The sequence below is a fragment of the Diabrotica virgifera genome, chromosome 4 (genome assembly GCF_917563875.1).
Source record: "Diabrotica virgifera virgifera chromosome 4, PGI_DIABVI_V3a".
In the NCBI taxonomy this organism is placed as follows: domain Eukaryota; kingdom Metazoa; phylum Arthropoda; class Insecta; order Coleoptera; family Chrysomelidae; genus Diabrotica; species Diabrotica virgifera.
The window spans coordinates 180931519-180952096 of record NC_065446.1 but is presented as its reverse complement, the minus strand read 5'-3'; the positions used below and the strand labels follow the sequence as shown (position 1 = coordinate 180952096).

The window sequence follows — 20578 nt, the reverse complement described above, 5'->3', positions numbered from 1 at the left end:
AGAGTAAAAATTTAAATTTCTAACATTATTTTGAAACATTGATTTAGAAAATGACAGATTTAGAAAAAAATAAAAAAGTTAAAGGAATTTAAATTTCTACTCCTATAGTTGTAAGTATCGAAATATTTAAGTTTGGCCATGTCTAGTATTAATAAATTTGCAGTTTTCTCCTGAAGAAGTCACCAAATAGTGACGAAATATTGAGACTTAAAACAAATAGAGTTTTCTTTCAACTGACCGAATCGTCGTTAAAAAAAAATTTAATTTTTACTCTTATAGTTGTAAGTATCGAAATATTTAAGTTTGTCCATGTCTAATATTAATAAATTTGCAGTTTTCTCCTGAAGAAATCACCAAATAGTGACGAAATATTAAGACTTACAACAAATAGAGTTTTCTTGCAACTGACCGAATCGCCGTTATTCAAACATTACTATTTTTATAAGATATATAGGGTGAGGCAGATAAATTGCCTATTAGAAATATCTCTATATACTATTTGACACAGTACGGTCGATAATAATTGTACAAATATCTTATATAAATATATATATTAATTTTTAAGTGTTAGTTATCTTTTAATAAAAAATAAAAAATTATTTTAGGTGTACATCTACAAGGGATTTAACACCTCCAAAAATTTCGAGAAATTTTATGTCACCAGACCAGTGTTCATATACAAAGGAAATGAATCTGAATACACGTTTAGAGTAGGATCAGTATCATACGACCATGAATATCGATCAATGTTAACCAATCCAATTTTTGCTGACGTCTATGGCGAAGTTCACGAATTTGAATCTTAAGAATACAACTTAATTCGAAACTCTGTATTGTGATAATTTTTTTAATAAATCTTTAAAACCAGTTTTTCATTGAATTTATTAAAATAGTTTTTATATGCAGCTGAAAGCAGATACAAATGCTATTAGTATGATTCATTTGGCCCAGAAAAAAAACCTAACCCAGACATCCAAAGTAAAAGCTTCCCTCGAACAGCAAATTGTTCTATATTGTTCACATATTGTTCAGTCAAAAGTTATACCAATTTGAGGGTCGGGTTTAGGGATGAAGGGGAAGAAATCGGTAGATTAGTATTTTTTTAAGTTTTTCGTTAACATTTCTAAATCTAAGCTGTTTAGCGTGAACAGTGTTCTATAAAAAAATAATAAATAAATAAATAAATACGAACGATTCCAAAATTCCGGAGGGTGTACGTGTAAACATTATTGTAATTTTTAGATTTTTCAATAGAAATAACTAGTGGATTTTATTAAACATCCATAGTGTGTAATCACATTGTTGTTCAATGGAGGACAAGATGCACAACCAATGCACAACACAATACGCAGAACACGTTCTATCATTGAAGTAAAACTTGAAGACTCAATTAATGTAAATGTAAACCAAAATAAATCTTTAGCTAATAGTCCAGGGTAATAAGGATTTTCTCAGGACACTCAAATATCCAAGTAGCTGACTACTTTTTTAGTTATTGTAGACCTATAGGAAGAAAACTTACCTGATTCCTGCCTAGAGTTCGCGTCCGTTTTTTAATTATTAACAATTGATTGCAAAAATCGCAATTTTTTCGATTTTTTGCACCCTATTCAAAAGCTAAACAATTGACATAAAAATACAAAATTTAATTTTTTAGAACATTAAAAAACCTTCAAAATACCGATTTTTAAGTTAAAAAGTTAATTTGTTGCTTCACAAATTGCAAAATAAATGAATATCGATATTTGTTGATAACTTTTACTAAATTTAACTTAGAATTTTAGGGTTTTACCCAAAGTTGGTTCTTTTGGTATTTAACAAACCCACAAAATTTGAGACCGATCCATTAATTAGTTTAAAAGTTATTCTATTTGTTTATCCCAGAGACATTAGTTTTGCCATAACATAAGACAGAAAACAATAAACATTGGGCAATTCTAAGTATGCCAAACGAAAATAGAAGACTCATATTATCAAAATGTATTAAAAAAGATGAAAAAATTAATCAATATAATCAAAAATCCTAATGCCAAATTTTTTAAATTTTGTAGTTTATAAACATTTAGAATAACTTGACAAATATTGTCCGTAGGAACAATCTTTTTATATATTCGGAGAGCTAGTATTTTAACACGAATTTTCGTATACAGAAATTTAGCCTGGGTTCATTAGGGACAAAGTTAGCCATTTGTTTTTTTAAGTCACAGCTAATTTGTTTATAATAATTAAGGAAATTTATTGATGTCATTTTAAATAATGGGATTTGTATTTTTTGTTAAAAAATTTGCATAAACATTGTATCTTCACAGCACCCTCTACGATTTTTCAAAATTGTAGTTCAAACGGTTACTAGAGGGAACCTACGAATCCACCGCGTTAAAATACCGAAAAAGCAATTTCCAACTCATACAATTTTCTGTATCTCCGGATCAACCCAATGGATTTTCATCTTTCTTTTTTTAATTTGTATGAAATTTCTACGTACATTACAAATATGCAATTTTTTTATGAATTTATTAATTAATAATCAGTCTAATTTGTTTAAACAATTCTTGAAAAAATATTTTTTTACAAAAATCTATTTTTTTAATCATAGTATCATTAATGATCATACAAAACGTTAAAGTTCACTTTAATAAATAAATTATTTTTATTAGATAATTATTTATTGAAGGTAATTTATTTATTTTAAAGTACAACTAAATTTTTTCTATGATTAGTAATGATAGTCTGATTAAAAACATGGATTTTGGGGAAAAATTATTTATTTAAAAATTGTTTAAACAAATTAGATTGTTTATTAATTAATAAATGTCAAATTGCAAATAGACAAATTACATATTTGTAATGTGCAGGAAAATTAAATACAAATTAAAAAGAGAAAGATCAAAATATATATTCAGTAGATCCCGAGATATAGAAAATGATAGTAGTTTTAACTTGCCTTTTAGTTTTTGAACTCGTGCATTTGTCGGCTCCCAGCTCCCCTCACTTACCATGACTAGTCACCAAAATTTCAAAAATTTGGCTTTACTATTTTTGATTATATTAGATAATATTTTTATCTTTTTTTAGTACATTTTGATAGTATCACTTTTCTACTTTCAGTTGACATACGCAGAATTGCCTTATCTTCATTATTTTCTGTCTTATGTTATTGCAAAATAAAGGTCTCTGGGATAAACAAATAGAATAACTTTTAAACTAATTAATGGATCGATCTCAAATTTTAAGGGTTTGTTACCCTTAAGTACTAAAGTAGTTTTAGTAAAAGTTATTAACAAATAACGATTTTCACTTATTTTGCAGTTTGCATAGCAAGAAATTAACTTTTTAATTTTCAAAAATCGGCATTTTGAAGGTTTTTCAATATTCTAAAAAATTAAATTTTGTAGTTTTATGTCAACTGTTTAGCTTTTGAATAGGGTGCAAAAAATCGAAAAAATCGCGATTTTTGCACTAAATTATTAATCATTAAAAACGGACGCAAACTTTAATCAGGAAACAGGTAGGTTTTGTTCCTATAGGTCTGCAATAACTAAAAAAGTAGTCAGCTACCTGGATCTTTGAGTGGCCCGAACATGGTCTATTTCCAGCTTATTACCCTGGTCTATAACGCTAACTACAAAATTTGTGCCTAATTTCACTTCTCACAGGACACTTGTAAAGATGTGGTTGTATAGTTCATCAAGTATCAGGTGACGCTGAATTAATAATAGTTGTAACAACTTTTGATAAAGTTAAGAAAGACTGCAGCTTAAGTCGCCGTGATATTGCCAAATTTTATGCAAGTGAACGTTGACACAGTAGGCGAGCGACACACCCCTAATTTGAGGCTTAGAAATCGAAAAAGCGACCATGATAGGTGAATGGAACATTTTGGTCATTTTTTATATTTTCGAGGTTGTTGAATCCGAATATGAAGTTTATTTTTATCTAGAATTGGTGGAACAGGTTCAAAAATCAAATTTATGCAAAAATGCGAAAAATCAGTTTTGATGAATTTTCATATTTACCTCGCTGTATCTTTGGTCGGTGTAAATTTTTCCTTTTGAAAATTTTAATGTATCATCTTTATAGCATTCAGATGATAGCGAGATTTGTCAAAAGTGAGTAAACAAATTAGAAGAGGGGTTGTTAATTTTTAAACATTTTGTCGTCAGATTTCGTTAGTTTCATGTTTACTTAAAAAAGTTGAGCGACAAACTTTTTAGTTTATAATTTTTACCAACAAAGCAATAAAACATAATTCATGAGGAAGTTTTCTGGAGAGTTTCAAGTCAAAATATTCATTAAGAAAAAAGTTATGTGACTTTATAGGCGAATGGCACTCTTCCAAAAAACGCTTATTTCTCGAGATACTGACCAATGTGTGGAGAATAGCTAATTTTGGTCTTACATTATGTTTTTGATGGCGCTGAAAACGAAAATAAGGTTTATTTTGAATTTTATATTGAGGAACATTTTCAAAATCGCAATTTTACCCAAAAAAATAAAAAAAAATGAAATCACATTTTTCCTAAAATTACAAGTTGCCTTATTTTTTTCTATAAACATTTTATTCTTTGTATCCTATATTTTACCATAAAATAAAAAAATCCTGTATTTTAACATAAACTTGATTAAAAAGCTAAATTTCAAATTTTGTCACTCAACTTTTGCGATTAAACTTTAAAATTCAGGAATCTGCACCTTACTCTATAAACAATTCATAACTTTTATTATAATGAGACAAAACAGGTGCCATTGTCTTCAGAAGGGTAAGAAATATAAGGTAATATTGCGATTTTGCCAATGGTCCTCCACGTTCAAAACCTTCATTCAAAATAGACCAAATTTTCGTTTTCAGCACTCTCAAAAACATAAAGTATGACCAAAAATAGCCATTCACCACACGGTCGTCATCATACCACACAGTATCTCGAGAAATAAGCGTTTTTTGTGGTGTTCCGCTCGTTTATAAAGTCACATAACTTTTTTCCTATTGCATATTTTGACTTAAAAACTTAAAATGTTTCAGAAAACCTCTTCATGAATTATGTTTTATTGCTGTGTTGGTTAAAACTATAAGCTAAAAAGTTTCTTACTTAACTTTTTTAAGTAAACATGAAACTAACGAAATCTGACAACAAAATGTTTAAAAATTAACAACTCCTCTTTTAATTCGTATAAACATTTTGTACGAAGCTCGTTGTTATCTAAATAAGTAATATTTCCAGCGACCAAAGATACAACGAGGTAAAGTTGCAAAATCATCAAAATTGATTTTTCGCGTTTTTGCCTAAAATTGGATTTTTGAACATGTTCCACCAATTCTAGATAAAAATAAATTTTATATTCAGATTCAGCGACTTCGAAAACATAAAGAAACACCAAAATTGGTCATTAACCTTAAAGTTGATTTTCGTGGTCGGTGTAACATAATTTTATGGGTTGCTGCCGGTCGCCTATAGGCACAAGCCCAGTAAGAAAGCCAGTAAGACTCGCTCCGCTGTCACTCGTGCTCTAAACATCGCGTGCGTTCGCAAAAAGCATACTTCACGAACTGTTTCATAAATAACTATTTTGAAATGGGATTGTTATGTAGCTTCGAAAATAGTATATTAAGTATGGAGAACGGTAAGGGTTTTCTACCTATTGAAGAAAATTGTTTGGAGGAGGAGCGGAGCGACGACTCCAATTATTTTCTGAGATCGGTTACCCTTAACGTTCGACATGCTCATAACGTTTTTTGCACGATTGATACCATTATAAATTATAGAATTAAATATTTTCGTCATATTGACTAAATATAAATAGTTTCATTCATTTGTCAAGATAGATACTTTGGTTGTTAGGTAGTTACTAGGGTGCATAACAACAATGGAGAATTGAGTTTTTATAGTAATTTTAAGTACAATTTTGATTATTATAAATTAAAATATGAGCGAAAGTGAATTTGAAGAAATTGAACGGGCTTGGGAAGAAGGGTGTTCCGCAATTATTCCCGAAAAATCCAAAATCCGTTATCAAAATACCTACCAAAGTTTTAAAAAATGGTGCGAAAGCAAGAATTTAAGAATCGAAGAAAAGACTCTATTGGCATATTTCGTTCAAAGACATATGCAGTTGAAAGCTCCTGGAAGCCTCTGGGCAGAATATTCAATGATAAAATCCACGGTTTTTCTTTATTATGGCATTGATATTTCCAAGTTTTCAACTTTGATCGCGTATTTGAAGAGAAAAATGTTGGCTATAGGCCTAAGAAAGCGAGCATTTTTACACGGGAGCAATTTGAAAAATTTCTGATGGAAGCACCGGATGAAGAATTTCTAGTTCACAAGGTAATATAAGCTAGTTTAGGTAAAAGAAATACTCTAATGAAGATTTTTTCATAATTTGTAGGTAGCAATGATATTGGGAATATCTGGTGCCTGTAGAAGAGAAGAAATATATAATATTACTATGAATGACATCCAACAAACCGATGGTTTAATGATTGTTAAAGTACCCAATACAAAAACGAACATCCAGCGTACTTTTACAGTCGTTAATAAACCAGACGATAAAATTCCATATTTAGAAATTCTGCAAAAGAATATAAAACTTCGTCCATTACAAGTAAAATCAAATCATTTGTTCTTAAGATACGCCAAAGGAAAATGTTGTGCTCCAGTAATAGGGAAAGGAACAATCGGGGGCTGGCCTTCTCAAATTGCCAAATTCTTAAATTTGCCTAATCCCGAGGACTATACTGGCCATTCGTTCAGGAGGACATAAGCAACGTTTTTGGCTAATAAAGGTGTTGATGTCCTCGGATTAAAGCGTCAGGTTGGTTGGCGTTCATCGACAGTGGCAGAAAGCTATGTGGAAAATTCTCTTCAAAATAAAATAGATTTTGCCGAAAAAATATTGTGCCATACTAGTAATACTACTAATGTATGCGATTCTGCAGGAGTTTCTGTTAGAAGTGAAACCACAGCCCAAACAAGTGGGATTTCATTAAATAATTTAACAAATTGTACCATAAGTTTCAATATTAATAAATAATTCGTTAGTTTTCTTTATTCTTTCAAAAAATAAATTAAAATTAAGAGATTTTTTAACTCGACGGTAAGTGAATTACTTACCGTCGAATTGGAGTACTTAACGTCGAGTTGGATTACTTACCGTCGAGTTGCTAGTAAATGTCACCTACTGACGTAAAATCTGTCACGGTAAACAGTCAAAAATGATCAATCGTGCAAAAACATAAATATATACATACAGGAAAATATTCATTAAAGCTAAAGAGCTATACTTGCGTCAATCGCCTAGTATATTTGACTTTACGTTTATAAAAGGCCCATTTGAATTTAAAAGCTTTCCTTTTTTTAAACCCAGTATTTTTATAGTTTTCTAAAATAAGGACACAAGCTATTTTATTTCAAACGTAGTTTCCATAATTTATGATTTCAAAATTTCGCCCTGTATTATTCATAACACACCTAACATGTTATAGTAGGCTATTGATTATATTCAAAATAAGATAGCTAAAAGGAACTACAACGTTAACGGGGTTTTATTATTTCATATGGTCAATGGACATCTATATATAAAAAAACCGCGGAGTGCTACCATTTAAACGGGTGCGTTTTTGAGAAATGGGTGAATAAGTCCCTGGGCACAGGTTACATTAGGGTGAGTTCTATGCACTTTTGGTACAAACATATCTACATAAAAATTGTTTCTGGTTAAATTTCCTATCTACATATCACTTTTTAAAGTCATTGATACTTTTTTTTACAAAAATATATTCAAAAGAAAAAGCACAAAGAAACCCAAAAGAAAGAAATTTTGTTTTTGTCCCATAACTTTTGTTCACGAGGATATAGGTATAGACATTGCTTTACAGAAAAAAAATCTACATATTCCTTCTTTAAAATATTGTTTAGTAGAGGTAATTAGAATTTACAGTTTTCGAAATAAAATTTTTCAAAGTTCTCCACTCACAGCAATTTTGGGCAATCTTCCTTGTTATTTCGCAAATATTGTTCTGTAACGTTTTCTACGTAACTTTAGGTATATGCAATTGTATACGTAGTAGGAATAGAAATCAATTACCTTTAAAATGGTCTGCTGTGTAACGCTGTACGACTTTTTTTAAAGAGATTATGGTTTTTCAAGTTTTTATACCTTTTACAATTTTTTATAATACCGGGTGTCCATTTATATTTTCCCCCATTTTAACTGCCTATAACTTCTAAACGCTTCAAGATAGAAATATGCGGTTTTCGCTGAAATGTTTATTTTAGTAGAAGTTTGGTGTGAATGGATTGAATTTTTTATATCGCTTTCAAATACGAAATAAAAAATGGCGGATTTTTGAAAAAAACTTTGTTGACTTTTTTTAATGGAACACTCAGTATATTTTTTTGTAAATTGAAAGAAAGGTCATTCACCTATCCAGCGATATAAAGTTTTTCAAAATAGGTTGTCAAATCACTGAGTAATTAATTTTTAAAATGAGGGGTGCAACGTGGATATCACATACCTAAATAACATAACTGAGCAAAATGATATTATGTTATGTGATTTCCACATTGCATCTCTCATTTTAAAAATTAATTGCTCAGTCATTTGGCAACCGATTTTAAAAAAAATTATATCGCTGGATAGGTAAATGACCGTTTTTTCAAGACACAAAAAAATATACTGGGTGTTTTAATAAAAAAAGTCAACAAAGTTTTTGTTTCAAAAATCCGCCATTTTTTATTTAAAAGCGATATAAAAAATGGTCATTTACCTAAAACCTTGAAAAAACGGTCATCTATCTATCCAGCGATATAAAATTTTTTAAAATCAGTTGTCAAATGACTGAGCAATTAATTTTTAAAATGAGAGCTGCAATGTGGAAATCACATAACTTGCTTAGTTATGTTATTTAGGTATGTGATATCCACGTTGCACCTCTCATTTTAAAAATTAATTACTCAGTGATTTGACAACCGATTTTGAAAAACTATATCGCTAGATAGGTGAATGACCGTCCTTTTAATTTGCAAAAGAATATACTGGGTGCTCCATTAAAAAAAATTCAACCAAGTTTTTTCAAAAATCCGCCATTTTTTATTGCGTATTTGAAAGTGATATAAAAAATTCCGTCCATTCAGACAAAACTTTTACTAAAATAAAATATTTCAGTGAAACCGCATATTTCTATCTTGAGCCGTTTAGAAGTTATAAGCAGTTAAAATGGGGGAAAATATAAGTGGACACCCGGTATAATATAAAATAAAATAATATTTTTATATACACTCACCGGCAGAGAAAACGGGCACCCCAAAAAATGGGTCATTTTTAATGTCTTGTATTTCCTAAACCTGATGTCCGATTTAAGTAATTTTTTTAATATGTTATAGCCTTATTCTTTATCAATATCGCTGTAATAATATTGTTGCTAGACAGGTACATTGTCATTGTATACAGGGTATACGAATCAAACTGTGTTTTTTTCTCAAACTTTGGAACACCCTGTGGAATGTTCTAGCTTTTATAAAATACTCAAAATAATAACCAAACTATAGCCTCAGGTTTTCTTAACATTCTGCTTTTTGATTCATTCGCTTATGTTGGATAATAAAAAAGTTAAGCACTTTAACAACTACCCCTGTTTTTCGTTAATACAGGGTGTTTTTAAATAAGTACGGCAAACTTTAAGGGGTAATTCTACATGATAAAATAATGACAGTTTTCTTTATAAACGTATGCCCGCAAATGCTTCGTTTCCGAGATAGGGGGTGTTGAAATTATTCTTACAAACTGACGATTTATTTATTTCTCTAAAACGGTTTGTGATATGCAAATGAAATTTGGTAGATTTGAAGAGGTAGTTATTGCGCATTTTTTGGCATACAATTAAGAATTTTATATTCACCATTGGCGTGCATACGCGTATAATTATTTTAGATATATCCCGTATGCACGCCAATGGTGAACATAAAATTCTCAATTGTATGCCACAGATTTGCATATTACAAACCGTTTTAGAGCAATAAATAAATCGTCAGTTTGTAAGAACAATTTCAACACCCCCTATCTCAGAAACGAAGTATTTGCGGGCATAAGTTTATAAAGCGAACTGTCATTATTTTATCATGCAGAATTACCCCTTAAAGCTTGCCGTACTTATTGAGAAACACCCTTTATTGACGAAAGACAGGGGTAGTGGTTAAAGTGCCTAACTTTCTTATTATCCAACATAAGCGAATAAATAAAAAAACGGAATGTTAAGAAAAGCTGTGGCTATAGTTGGGTTTTAATTTTAGTATTTTTTAAAAGCTAGAACATTCCACAGGGTGTTCCAAAGTTTGAGAAAAAAACACAGTTTGATTCGTACACCCTGTATACAATGACAATCTACCTGTGTAGCAACAATATTATTACAACGATATTGATAAAGAATAAGGCTATAACATATTAAAAAATTTACTTACATCGGACATCAGGTTTAGGAAATACAAGACATTAAAAATGACCCATTTTTTGGGGTGTCCGTTTTCTCTGCCGGTGAGTGTATTATATAATATTATAATTATATATAGTATATTTAATATAATATTTTATTATATTATATATTATATTTTATTATACACTTTGACTTTTATAGACGTCAATTACAGTCATATAAAAAACAGCTTCTGAAAATTACTATTTAAATAGTGAAATAATATATTTTGGGATTGTAAAACTCGATCTATTACATCCTTAATAGTTTTTTATTCCCCGTGACCAAGAAAAACCTAGAAGTTAATTGTATTTGAATTTATTTTACCCCATTTGGGGTTTCCGTTTGGAGACGTCAATAATTGGAAGTGACAAAGTGTTCAGTTATTAAAAACTTTAAAATTTAATATGGACTATGCAGGGAGACCTCCAGATAAACCTCCAGATATTAATAGGATGGATCAAGATGATAATATAGAGAAAAGTAACATCAATATAAATAACACATGGGACGGTAAATCAAAAAATAAAGGAGAAACTGTAAGTAATAAATCTGATATTTCTACAGACAATATAAGAGAACATTTCCTATATCAGAACAGTGACGTAGGACCTTTCCATATATATATATAGAAAATAATACTCCAAACTTTAAAGGTCAGATTAATGCTATCAAAATTGGCGACATTATACTCTCTAATTTTTCGAATTTAGATAACAAAATTACTAGTATTGATTCAATAGGCAAGAATAGAATTAGAATTAAATTTAAAGATTATCAATCAGCCAATTTTTTAATCAATCAAAAAACTTGCTCATTGTTTACAAACAACAATTTAGATGTTTACGTTCCGAAGTTTATACTCCATAGACAGGGTATAATTAGGGACATAGATATAGAATTTTCAGAAGAATATATCAAAAATAAAATTAAACAATACGATATGCACTGTAAGTTCGAAGTAGTTTCGGTTAGAAGAATAAATAGAAAGGTAGAGAAACATATCGAAGATAAAACAATAATAGACAAAGTTCCAACAAAATCATGTATTGTTAATTTTAAAGCACAAACTCTTCCTAAATATATCACAATTAATAAAGTGATCAAAGACGTTGAACCCTATGTTCAAAAAGTTCTATTATGTTTCTCTTGTCTTCGTTTTGGACACCTTGGATTTAATTGTAAAGCACGTCCCAGGTGCAACAAATGTCATGATTTCCATAATACAAAAGATTGTACAGTAAATGAATATACTCCAACTTGTTTCAGCTGTCAAGGTAATCATTTGACTACACACCTAAGTTCATGTCCTGAATTTTCTAGACAGAAACAAATTAAGAATACGATGTCATCATTAAATCTAAATTTCTTTGATGCATGTAAACAAATTCCGAAAGTTTCATATGCCAATATTGCTGCCAGAAATAGTAGTTCTTCCTTGCCAACCAATTCTAATCAGAATGAGCAATCTTATCAAGTAATTCCAAATCAATCAGCTTCATCCGCAAAGAAATTCTCCTCACAAATGTTCCTCAGCAGTAATAACCCAGAAAAAATAAATTTTAAGCGACACCGGCCAAGTTCTCCCAATACTTTGGAATCAGCTAGAAAAGAAATACTTCTCAAGAAAATATTCCTAGACAAAAAGGTGGTATTTATAATACGTCTAAATATACAGAGCATACACATACAACAAACTTAAAAACACAAGAAGTACCATCACAATTAAATAATGTAATTTTAGAATTGGTTCTTAATATAATTAGTTCATTAAAACTCACTGAAAATTTAGACAAATCAAAAACAGAGATTATACAACAAATTAATAGATACTTAAGTACGGCAGCGATCTCACAAGAAGACTTACTATCTCAAACATCATGTCAGACACAACTAACCCTTTAAACTTTTTACAATGGAACTGTCGCTCAGCAGTTTCTAATAAACCAAATTTAGAAGCCTTACTTATTCAAAAAAATGTATATGTGGCCATGTTATCAGAAACATGGTTTAAACCAGAAAAATTTTATAACTTCTCAGGATATAATTGCTTTAGGTCTGATCGCCCTGATGGGTATGGAGGCACAGCAATTTTAATTAAAAATAAAATAATTACAGAAGAGATAAATTTATTGGATAATTATAATTTTACTTATACTTGCATGGCTGTTAAAATTTCGTGTATCAAGAAACCAATACATATAATATCCGTATATAAAGAACCAGGTATTAGAGTAACGGTTGAAGAATGGGTCAATTTTTTTCAAAACATTCCTTCTCCATTCATCATTGGAGGGGACTTCAACGCTCACAACATGGCATGGGGTTGCGAAAATAATGATACTCACGGTAAAGTTTTATTAGGGGCGATAGAACAATGTAATCTATTATACTTAAATGATGGTTCTCCAACTCTTGCACTAACTTCCAGCCCATCAGCAATCGATATAACAATATGTACCCAGGACATTGTATCTAAATTAACTTGGTCTGTTATTCAAGATCCACATGGTTCTGATCATCTACCCTTGATCATAGCCTTGGAAAACTCGGAACAAGCAATACAACCTGGTGACAATACACACAAAAGATGGAATTTACATAAAGCAGATTGGAATTTGTATTCGTCGAACTTTTATTCGGGAAAACAACCACAAACTTATGAAGAATTAGTTACCGAAATAAACCGATGCGCAACCATTTCAATTCCAAAATCATACAACAATAACAAATATCCTACAAACAAGATACCAAAACCATGGTGGGATAATAACTGCGAATCAGCTGCAAATAACCGCAAAACAGCATATAGACATTATAAAACAAATCCTAATCTTCACAATCTAATTGAATACAAAAAATTAGATGCCTTAGCAAAGAAAACTTTTAAAATTAGAAAAAAACAAACTTGGATAAATTACTGCGAAAGCTTAAACTCCAACACTCCAATCTCAGACTCCGACGTCTGGAAGAAAGTAAATCGCTACAAAAACCGAAAGCAGTCCAATAAACTTCCGATAAACACCGAAGCTGCATGGATAGAAGAGTTCCATTTCAAGATTTCACCTCCTTGGGTTCCAAGTCAGATAAATGAAGCTACAGTTACCGTACCCAGAGAAAACTTCAATCTAGAGAAACCATTTGAATTATGGGAATTAAATCATGGACTCAAGCAAAATAATAGTTCATCTCCAGGGATGGACTGTATATCATATTCTATGCTATATTTTCTACCTACAGAATATAAAATATTATTACTACAAATTTTTAACACTATATGGCAAAACAAAAATTTAATTCCCAAAGCATGGAAGGACTATATTGTATTACCTATAAAAAAGCCAGGAAAGCCAGATAACAAAGTTGAATCTTATAGACCTATATCTTTAAGTTCCTGTATACTAAAAACTCTAGAGAGATTAATCAAAAATCGGCTTGAATACTGGCTTGAGTCCGAAGATATCCTTCCCAAATCTCAGTACGGCTTCCGAAAATCCAGGTCTACACAAGATGCTCTCACTTCCCTAGTCTCTTCTTTACAGGTCAATTTTACAAATCAGGCGTCGACAGCTGCAGCATTTATAGATGTAACTTCAGCGTTTGATAACATAAATTTAGATATTCTTTATAAAAAATTAGTAGATCTTGGAATGCCACTTAAAATTTCAAATTTCATTGTATCCTTGTACAAGAATAGATGGACTTACTTAAAAATAAACGAGAACCTTTTACCACCAAGGTTAACGAGTATAGGTATACCACAGGGTAGTATTTTAAGTCCACTTCTCTTTTCATTGTACAATATAGATTTAGAACATATAGTACCTCCACACTCTAATATTTTACAATTTGCAGATGATGTTGTGTTGTACACCTCCCATTCTTCCCTAGACATTTGTAGACGTCAACTTGAATTTACATTAGATTGTGTAAAAAATGATTACCATTCTCTAGGCTTATCCATATCAACCACAAAGACTGAAATTTGTTTTTTCTCCAAAAAACGCCAAATTCCTCAAGGCACCTTCAAATTAGGTAGAATAGAATTTCCGATAAAAAATTGTGTTAAATATCTTGAAACGTATTTGGATCGTAAATTGTTATGGAAGGATCAAATTCATTCTATTATAAAGAAAACAGAAAATTCTATGAATATCCTTAGAGCTTTTTGTAGAACCGGTTGGGGAGCTGACCCGAATATTGCATTGCTATTCTATCGCTCAATGATTCGACCAATTTTCGACTATAGTTGTCATTTATACGGGTCTGCGTCAACAGGATACCTTAATAAAGTTGAAATCCAAAGAAATAAATGTTTGAGACTCTGTCTCGGTTACTTAAAATCTACTCCTATTACTATTATTGAGATTGAAGCTAAGGAACCACCACTTACTCTACGTAGACAGTTTTGTACAGATAAGTTTGTAGCTAGAGCTATCTCAAAAAACGTCAGCTACTTAAGGACTATTCGTAACTTGAATATATTAGATTTAAGCCATAAATATTGGTGTACTAAAAAAACCCCCATATACGTTGAAAGCTACAGGAAGTTGACAATGAATGAAAACCAAATGTACAAAAATAAAATACCTTTAATTTACACTAAACCTCCTGAAACTCTCTTTTCCAAGGTAATACAAACAAACTACATGGATTCAAACCTTCCAGGCAATATTATCAACAAAATAATTAAAGACAGGTGGCCTATGTTTCAATATATTTTTACTGATGGCTCCAAAATTCAAAATAAAACCGGATGTGCAATATATCACTGGAATTCTGAATACAAAGAATCATGCCGATTGCCTAATGAAGCTTCAATATATACTGCCGAATTATCAGCTTTATTACTTGCGTTAAAATATATAGCCTCTGTTGGTATGGACAATTATATCATTTTCACCGATTGTAGAAGTATTGTGGACAAACTCACTTCTATCCAATCGACAAAAAATCTAAACCACATTGAGATAGAAATTAAGAGTCTATATTATGATTTTACTTCCTCGGGCAGTTCAATTATTATTTGTTGGGTGAAAGGACATTCTGGAATATTAGGAAATGAAGAAGTCGACAAATTAGCTAAATCTGCAGCTTTAACCAAACAAAACATAAGCAACATACTTCTACCAGTAACCGATATAGATAATATCAGTAAAAACCATTGCAAACAAAATTGGCAACGTGTATATAACCAAAGTACAACGGGAATAAATTTTAGAAATTGCCAGCCACTAATTCCCAATGAGAGATGGTTTAAACAAGAATCAAATAGGCTATTTATAAAAACAATAAACAGAATGAGGTCAAATCACGCACTAACCCCAGCATACAAACACAGCATAGGTATCAGTGATAACCCATATTGCGCCTGTGGTGGAGTGGGAGATCTACAGCACCTCATATTGGAGTGTGGACTGTACAGACAAAATATTAAAGTAATGTATGAAAAGTTAATTGATCTAAATTGTCCATTACCTGTCAATTTAAACGAAATTCTTTTTCCAAAAAATAAGCAGACGTTACAATGTCTTTACGAATATGTAACGTCCTGTAAATTTAAATTTTAAATAGGCTTAGATAATAAAATTATAAAATTGTAAAAATATCACACAAAATTGAAAAATGTATCCATTAAGACAGTATAACACTCTGTAAATTTAGATAATAAGTAGGCTTAGATATTAACTTAAAATTGTTATTGTAATACCATACAAAAAAACACAAATAGTCTGGCTAATTGGCTCTGTCAAAGCCATTAATAAAAAATAAAAAAAAAAATATATATTTTATTATATTATATATTATATTATACAGTGCTAGTCAAAAGTCCGTACCCCCTCGTATCTTTTGAACGGTTATACCTATAATAGTGAAATTTGGAGGGAGGAAATAAACGGACGTAAGCTTCTTAACTAGTCATGACAGGTGACGTAATAGTGACAGATGACGTTACAGAGCCACTGTGACCGATAATTTTAAATGGGACCTTATGGCAAGTGATACCTTGTTTAAAAGGTATTGAAAATGCGTATTCATTCATACTAATTTCGTTTGAGTTTAAGCTAATTTTAATGAATAAATGAAATAAATATAAACTTGTAGTTTCGCATTTAATTCATTAAAATTCAAAATTCCGCCTATATTACTTGTCAAAAAGGTTCACGTTGACGTAAAAACTACTAGAGAATTAAAAAACGTCAACTTTTTTGACAAAAAAAACCATAGGCGGACATTTGAATTTTTATTAATTAAATGCGAAACGACAATATTATATTTATTTACTTTATTCACCAAAATCAAAATCAACTTAAACCAAAAAAAAATAGTATGACTGAATAAGTATTTTAAATAAACTAGAAGGGAAGTTCCCTAGGTTGGCTGTATACCATATAGTTAAAAAACTCTAACAAGAAGTAAAACCACTTCTATGTAAATTGGTATATTTATTAAAACTTAAAATCCCAATGGATTGAATAAAATAAGTCCAATTCAGAACGTTTTCAGACCTATCGGTCCATCATCAGTGAATGTGCATACTTGCTAAATAGCCCCAGAACCAAACAGTGGTTGAATTTAAAATTCGATTTACATTATTTAAAAATAATATTCAACAGGCTAAACGCCGATGTTACAGGATATTGCCTATGGGAACATGGTGAAACCCTACCAAAACCTCAATCAACCATCTTAGGCCAACTTAGGCCAGACTTTATAGTCAAAGTTGGCCTAAGATGGTTGATTGAGGTTTTGGTAGGGTTTCACCATGTTCCCATAGGCAATATCCTGTAACATCGGCGTTTAGCCTGTTGAATATTATTTTTAAATAATGTAAATCGAATTTTAAATTCAACCACTGTTTGGTTCTGGGTCTATTTAGCAAGTATGCACATTCACTGATGATGGACCGATAGGTCTGAAAACGTTCTGAATTGGACTTATTTTATTCAATCCATTGGGATTTTAAGTTTTAATAAATATACCAATTTACATAGAAGTGGTTTTACTTCTTGTTAGAGTTTTTTATTTTAAATAACTTTCAAACGAGGTATCACTTGCCATAAAGTCCCATTTAAAATTATCGGTCACAGTGGCTCTCTAACGTCATCTGCCACTATTACGTCACCTGTCATAACTAGTTAATAAGCTTAAGTTCGTTTATTTCCTCCCTCCAAATTTCACTATTATGGGTATAACCGTTCAAACGATACGAGGGGGGGTACGGACTTTTGACTAGCACTGTATAATAAAAAAAGCTTATTTTGTTTACTTTAAAATGGTGTATTACAAGAAATTCTAGGATTATTTTTGAATAAGATATTATTTTGTAATTAGTACTTGCAACGATTTTTGATTTTAGGATTATTTCTTTAAATTTCTCATTATAACTTTTTTTTCTTGTACATGAATATACTATATATTGCTCAATAAAGAGGGCTTACTTTCTGTTCTTTAAAATGGTGTATCATATATATCTAAATAATGGAAACCGAGTGATTTTCATTTACTCAATTACAGACATTTAAAAAATTTTCAAAATCAAAGTCCATCTTTTTGTAATGCTAACAAAGAGATGGACTTTGATATCTTCAGTGCTTCAATATCTTCCTCTGACACCTTAGTTATCTTAGAGTTCCCACAATTAGTACCCATGCACATGCACTCTTTGCAGAATTTTGAAGAAATAATTCCTATCTTCCTACAACCGCAGTTTTTTGTACATCCTTTGGTACATTTACATGCTATTTTTTCAAGCAAATCTTGCGGTGCAGGAGCTTTGACAGTCAATATTGTAATTAATCCATACTTTGAAGTTAGCTTGGCCGAGTCAAGTGGAACCAAAGTATTACCTATACAAAATAAGATTCAATCATAACACACAATCACATAAAAAATTTATAATGAGAAATTTAAAACATAATCCTAAAATCAAAAATCGTTGCAAGTACTTATTACATTTTGAAAAAGCATATCTTATTAAAAAATAATCCTAGATTTTTTATAATACACCATTATAACGTAAACAGCATAAGCTTTATTTTTTATTATATTATAATATAGGTATACCTAAATGTAGAAAAAAAAGTTATAAGGAGAGATTTAACCTCTTTAAAAGAAGTCGTAAAACATTATACAGTAGAACATTATAAAGGTAATTGATTTCTATTCCTTTTACATGTACCATCGCATATGCCTAAAGTTACGTGGAAAAAAGTTACAGAAAAATATTTGCGAAATAACAAAGAAAATTGCCCAAAATTGCTGTGAGTGGCAAAATTTGAAAAATCATATTTCGAAAACTATAAATCCTAATGTCCTCTACCAAACATCATTTTAAAGAGAAAATATGTAAGTTTTTTTTTCTGTGAAGCAATGTGTATACCTATATCCCCGTGGACAAAAGTTATGGGACAAAAAACAAAATTTCTTTCTTTTAGGTTTCTTTGTACTTTTTCGTTTGAATATATTTTTGTAAAAAAAAGTATCCTTTACTTTAAAAAGTTACACTTAGATAGTAAATTTAACCAGGAACAATTTTTATGTAGACGTGTTTGTACCAAAAGTGCATAGAACTCACCCTAATGTAACCTGTGCCCAGAGACTAATTCACCCATATCTCAAAAACGCACCCCTTTAAATGGTAGCACTCCGCGGTTTTTTCATATATAGAAATTCATTGACCATATGAAATAATAAAACCCCGTTAACGTTGTAGTTCCTTTCTATAGAACATAATCAATAGCCTATAGTTCGTTGAAATCAGGTTGTTAAGCAGCTTTAAAAAAAATTAAGAATATGTATATGTATATAGACAGGGTCCTCTATTAAAAATAAAGTTTATGGACTATACTAGGCCTGCGTGAATCATCATTTGCATTTAAGTTTATGTTTAAAGCCCACATTTTTAATATTTGTGTATAAAGTCGACAGGGCAAATTTTTTATAATTTTTTTAAATAAGAACAGGAATAATAACTTTCGAGACGAGCTCTCTTCATGGCCTTAGTGGAGGTCGAATAGTTTTATTTCGGATTTTGATATGTCATTTCTGGTTAAAAAAGTGATGACCGAAAGTTTGGCACAAATGTTTCAAAATCAGTGAAATCGTATATTAGTCGGCGCAAAGTTACACGAAGAGTTTAGATATCGTCTTTTGGTTATATAGTAAGTAATATGAAAAAACTATACGGGGATATGTTGAATTATTAGTTGTGTACATTACTTTCCCCAACGGCCGGAAACCAGAGTGGGGGACGAGGGTAGTTATAAGAGGTCAAAGTCGCGGTTTTTATTATTTTTTTTGTGACGCTCATGATCGAGATAATGCACCAAAATTTGGGAATAAGTAGCTCATGACGTAGCTAAGTAAAATTTCGACAGGCGGAACGCTGCGTGGCCGACAAAGGGGTATGGGTTGGGGTGATTATAAAAAAAATAAAGAGTTTTTTTCGACGTTCATGATTGAGATAGTGCACAAAAATTTGGGAATAAGTAGACCATGACATAACTAGGTAAAATTCCCAGAGCCGGAAACCAGAGTGGGGGACGAGGGTAGTTATAAGGAGTCAAAATCGCGGATTTTATTATCTTTTTTTGTGACGCTCATGACAGAGATAGTGCACCAAAATTTGGGAATAAGTAGGTCATGACGTAACTAATTAAAATGTCCAGGGAAGGAACGCTGCGCGGCTGACAAAGGGGTGGAGGTGGGGTGTATATAAAAAATATAAGGGGTTTTTTGCGACGTTCGTCATTGAGATAATGCACCAAAATTTGGGAATAAGTAGACCGTGACATAACTAAGTAAAATCGCCCGAGCCGGCAACCAGTGTGGGGGACGAGGGTAGTTATAAGAGGTCAAATTCGCGGTTTTTATTATTTTTTCTTGTGACGCTCATGATCGAGATAGTGCACCAAAATTTGGTAATAAGTAGGTCATAAGGTAACTAAGTAAAATCTCAAGGGGCAAAACGCTGCGTGGCCGACAAAGGGTGAGGGCAGTGGTGAATATAAAAATTATAAGGGATTTTTGTGACGTTCGTGACCGAGATAGTGAACCCAATTTTGGGAGTAAGTAGATCATGACGTAACTAAGCAAAATCTCTAGGGGAGG

At 31.1% G+C, this 20578-nt stretch overlaps 1 protein-coding gene across 1 annotated transcript in view; it reads left to right on the top strand.

Moving 5' to 3' along the window:
- LOC114337879 (uncharacterized) overlaps positions 1–868 on the top strand; it is a 214308-nt gene extending 213440 nt beyond the window's left edge. The window contains exon 5 of the mRNA XM_050648609.1: positions 606–868. Within this exon, the coding sequence (XP_050504566.1) occupies positions 606–806 (201 nt within the window). The 3' untranslated portion in view covers positions 807–868. The remainder of the gene's footprint in view (positions 1–605) is intronic.
- Positions 869–20578: the final 19710 nt, after the last annotated feature.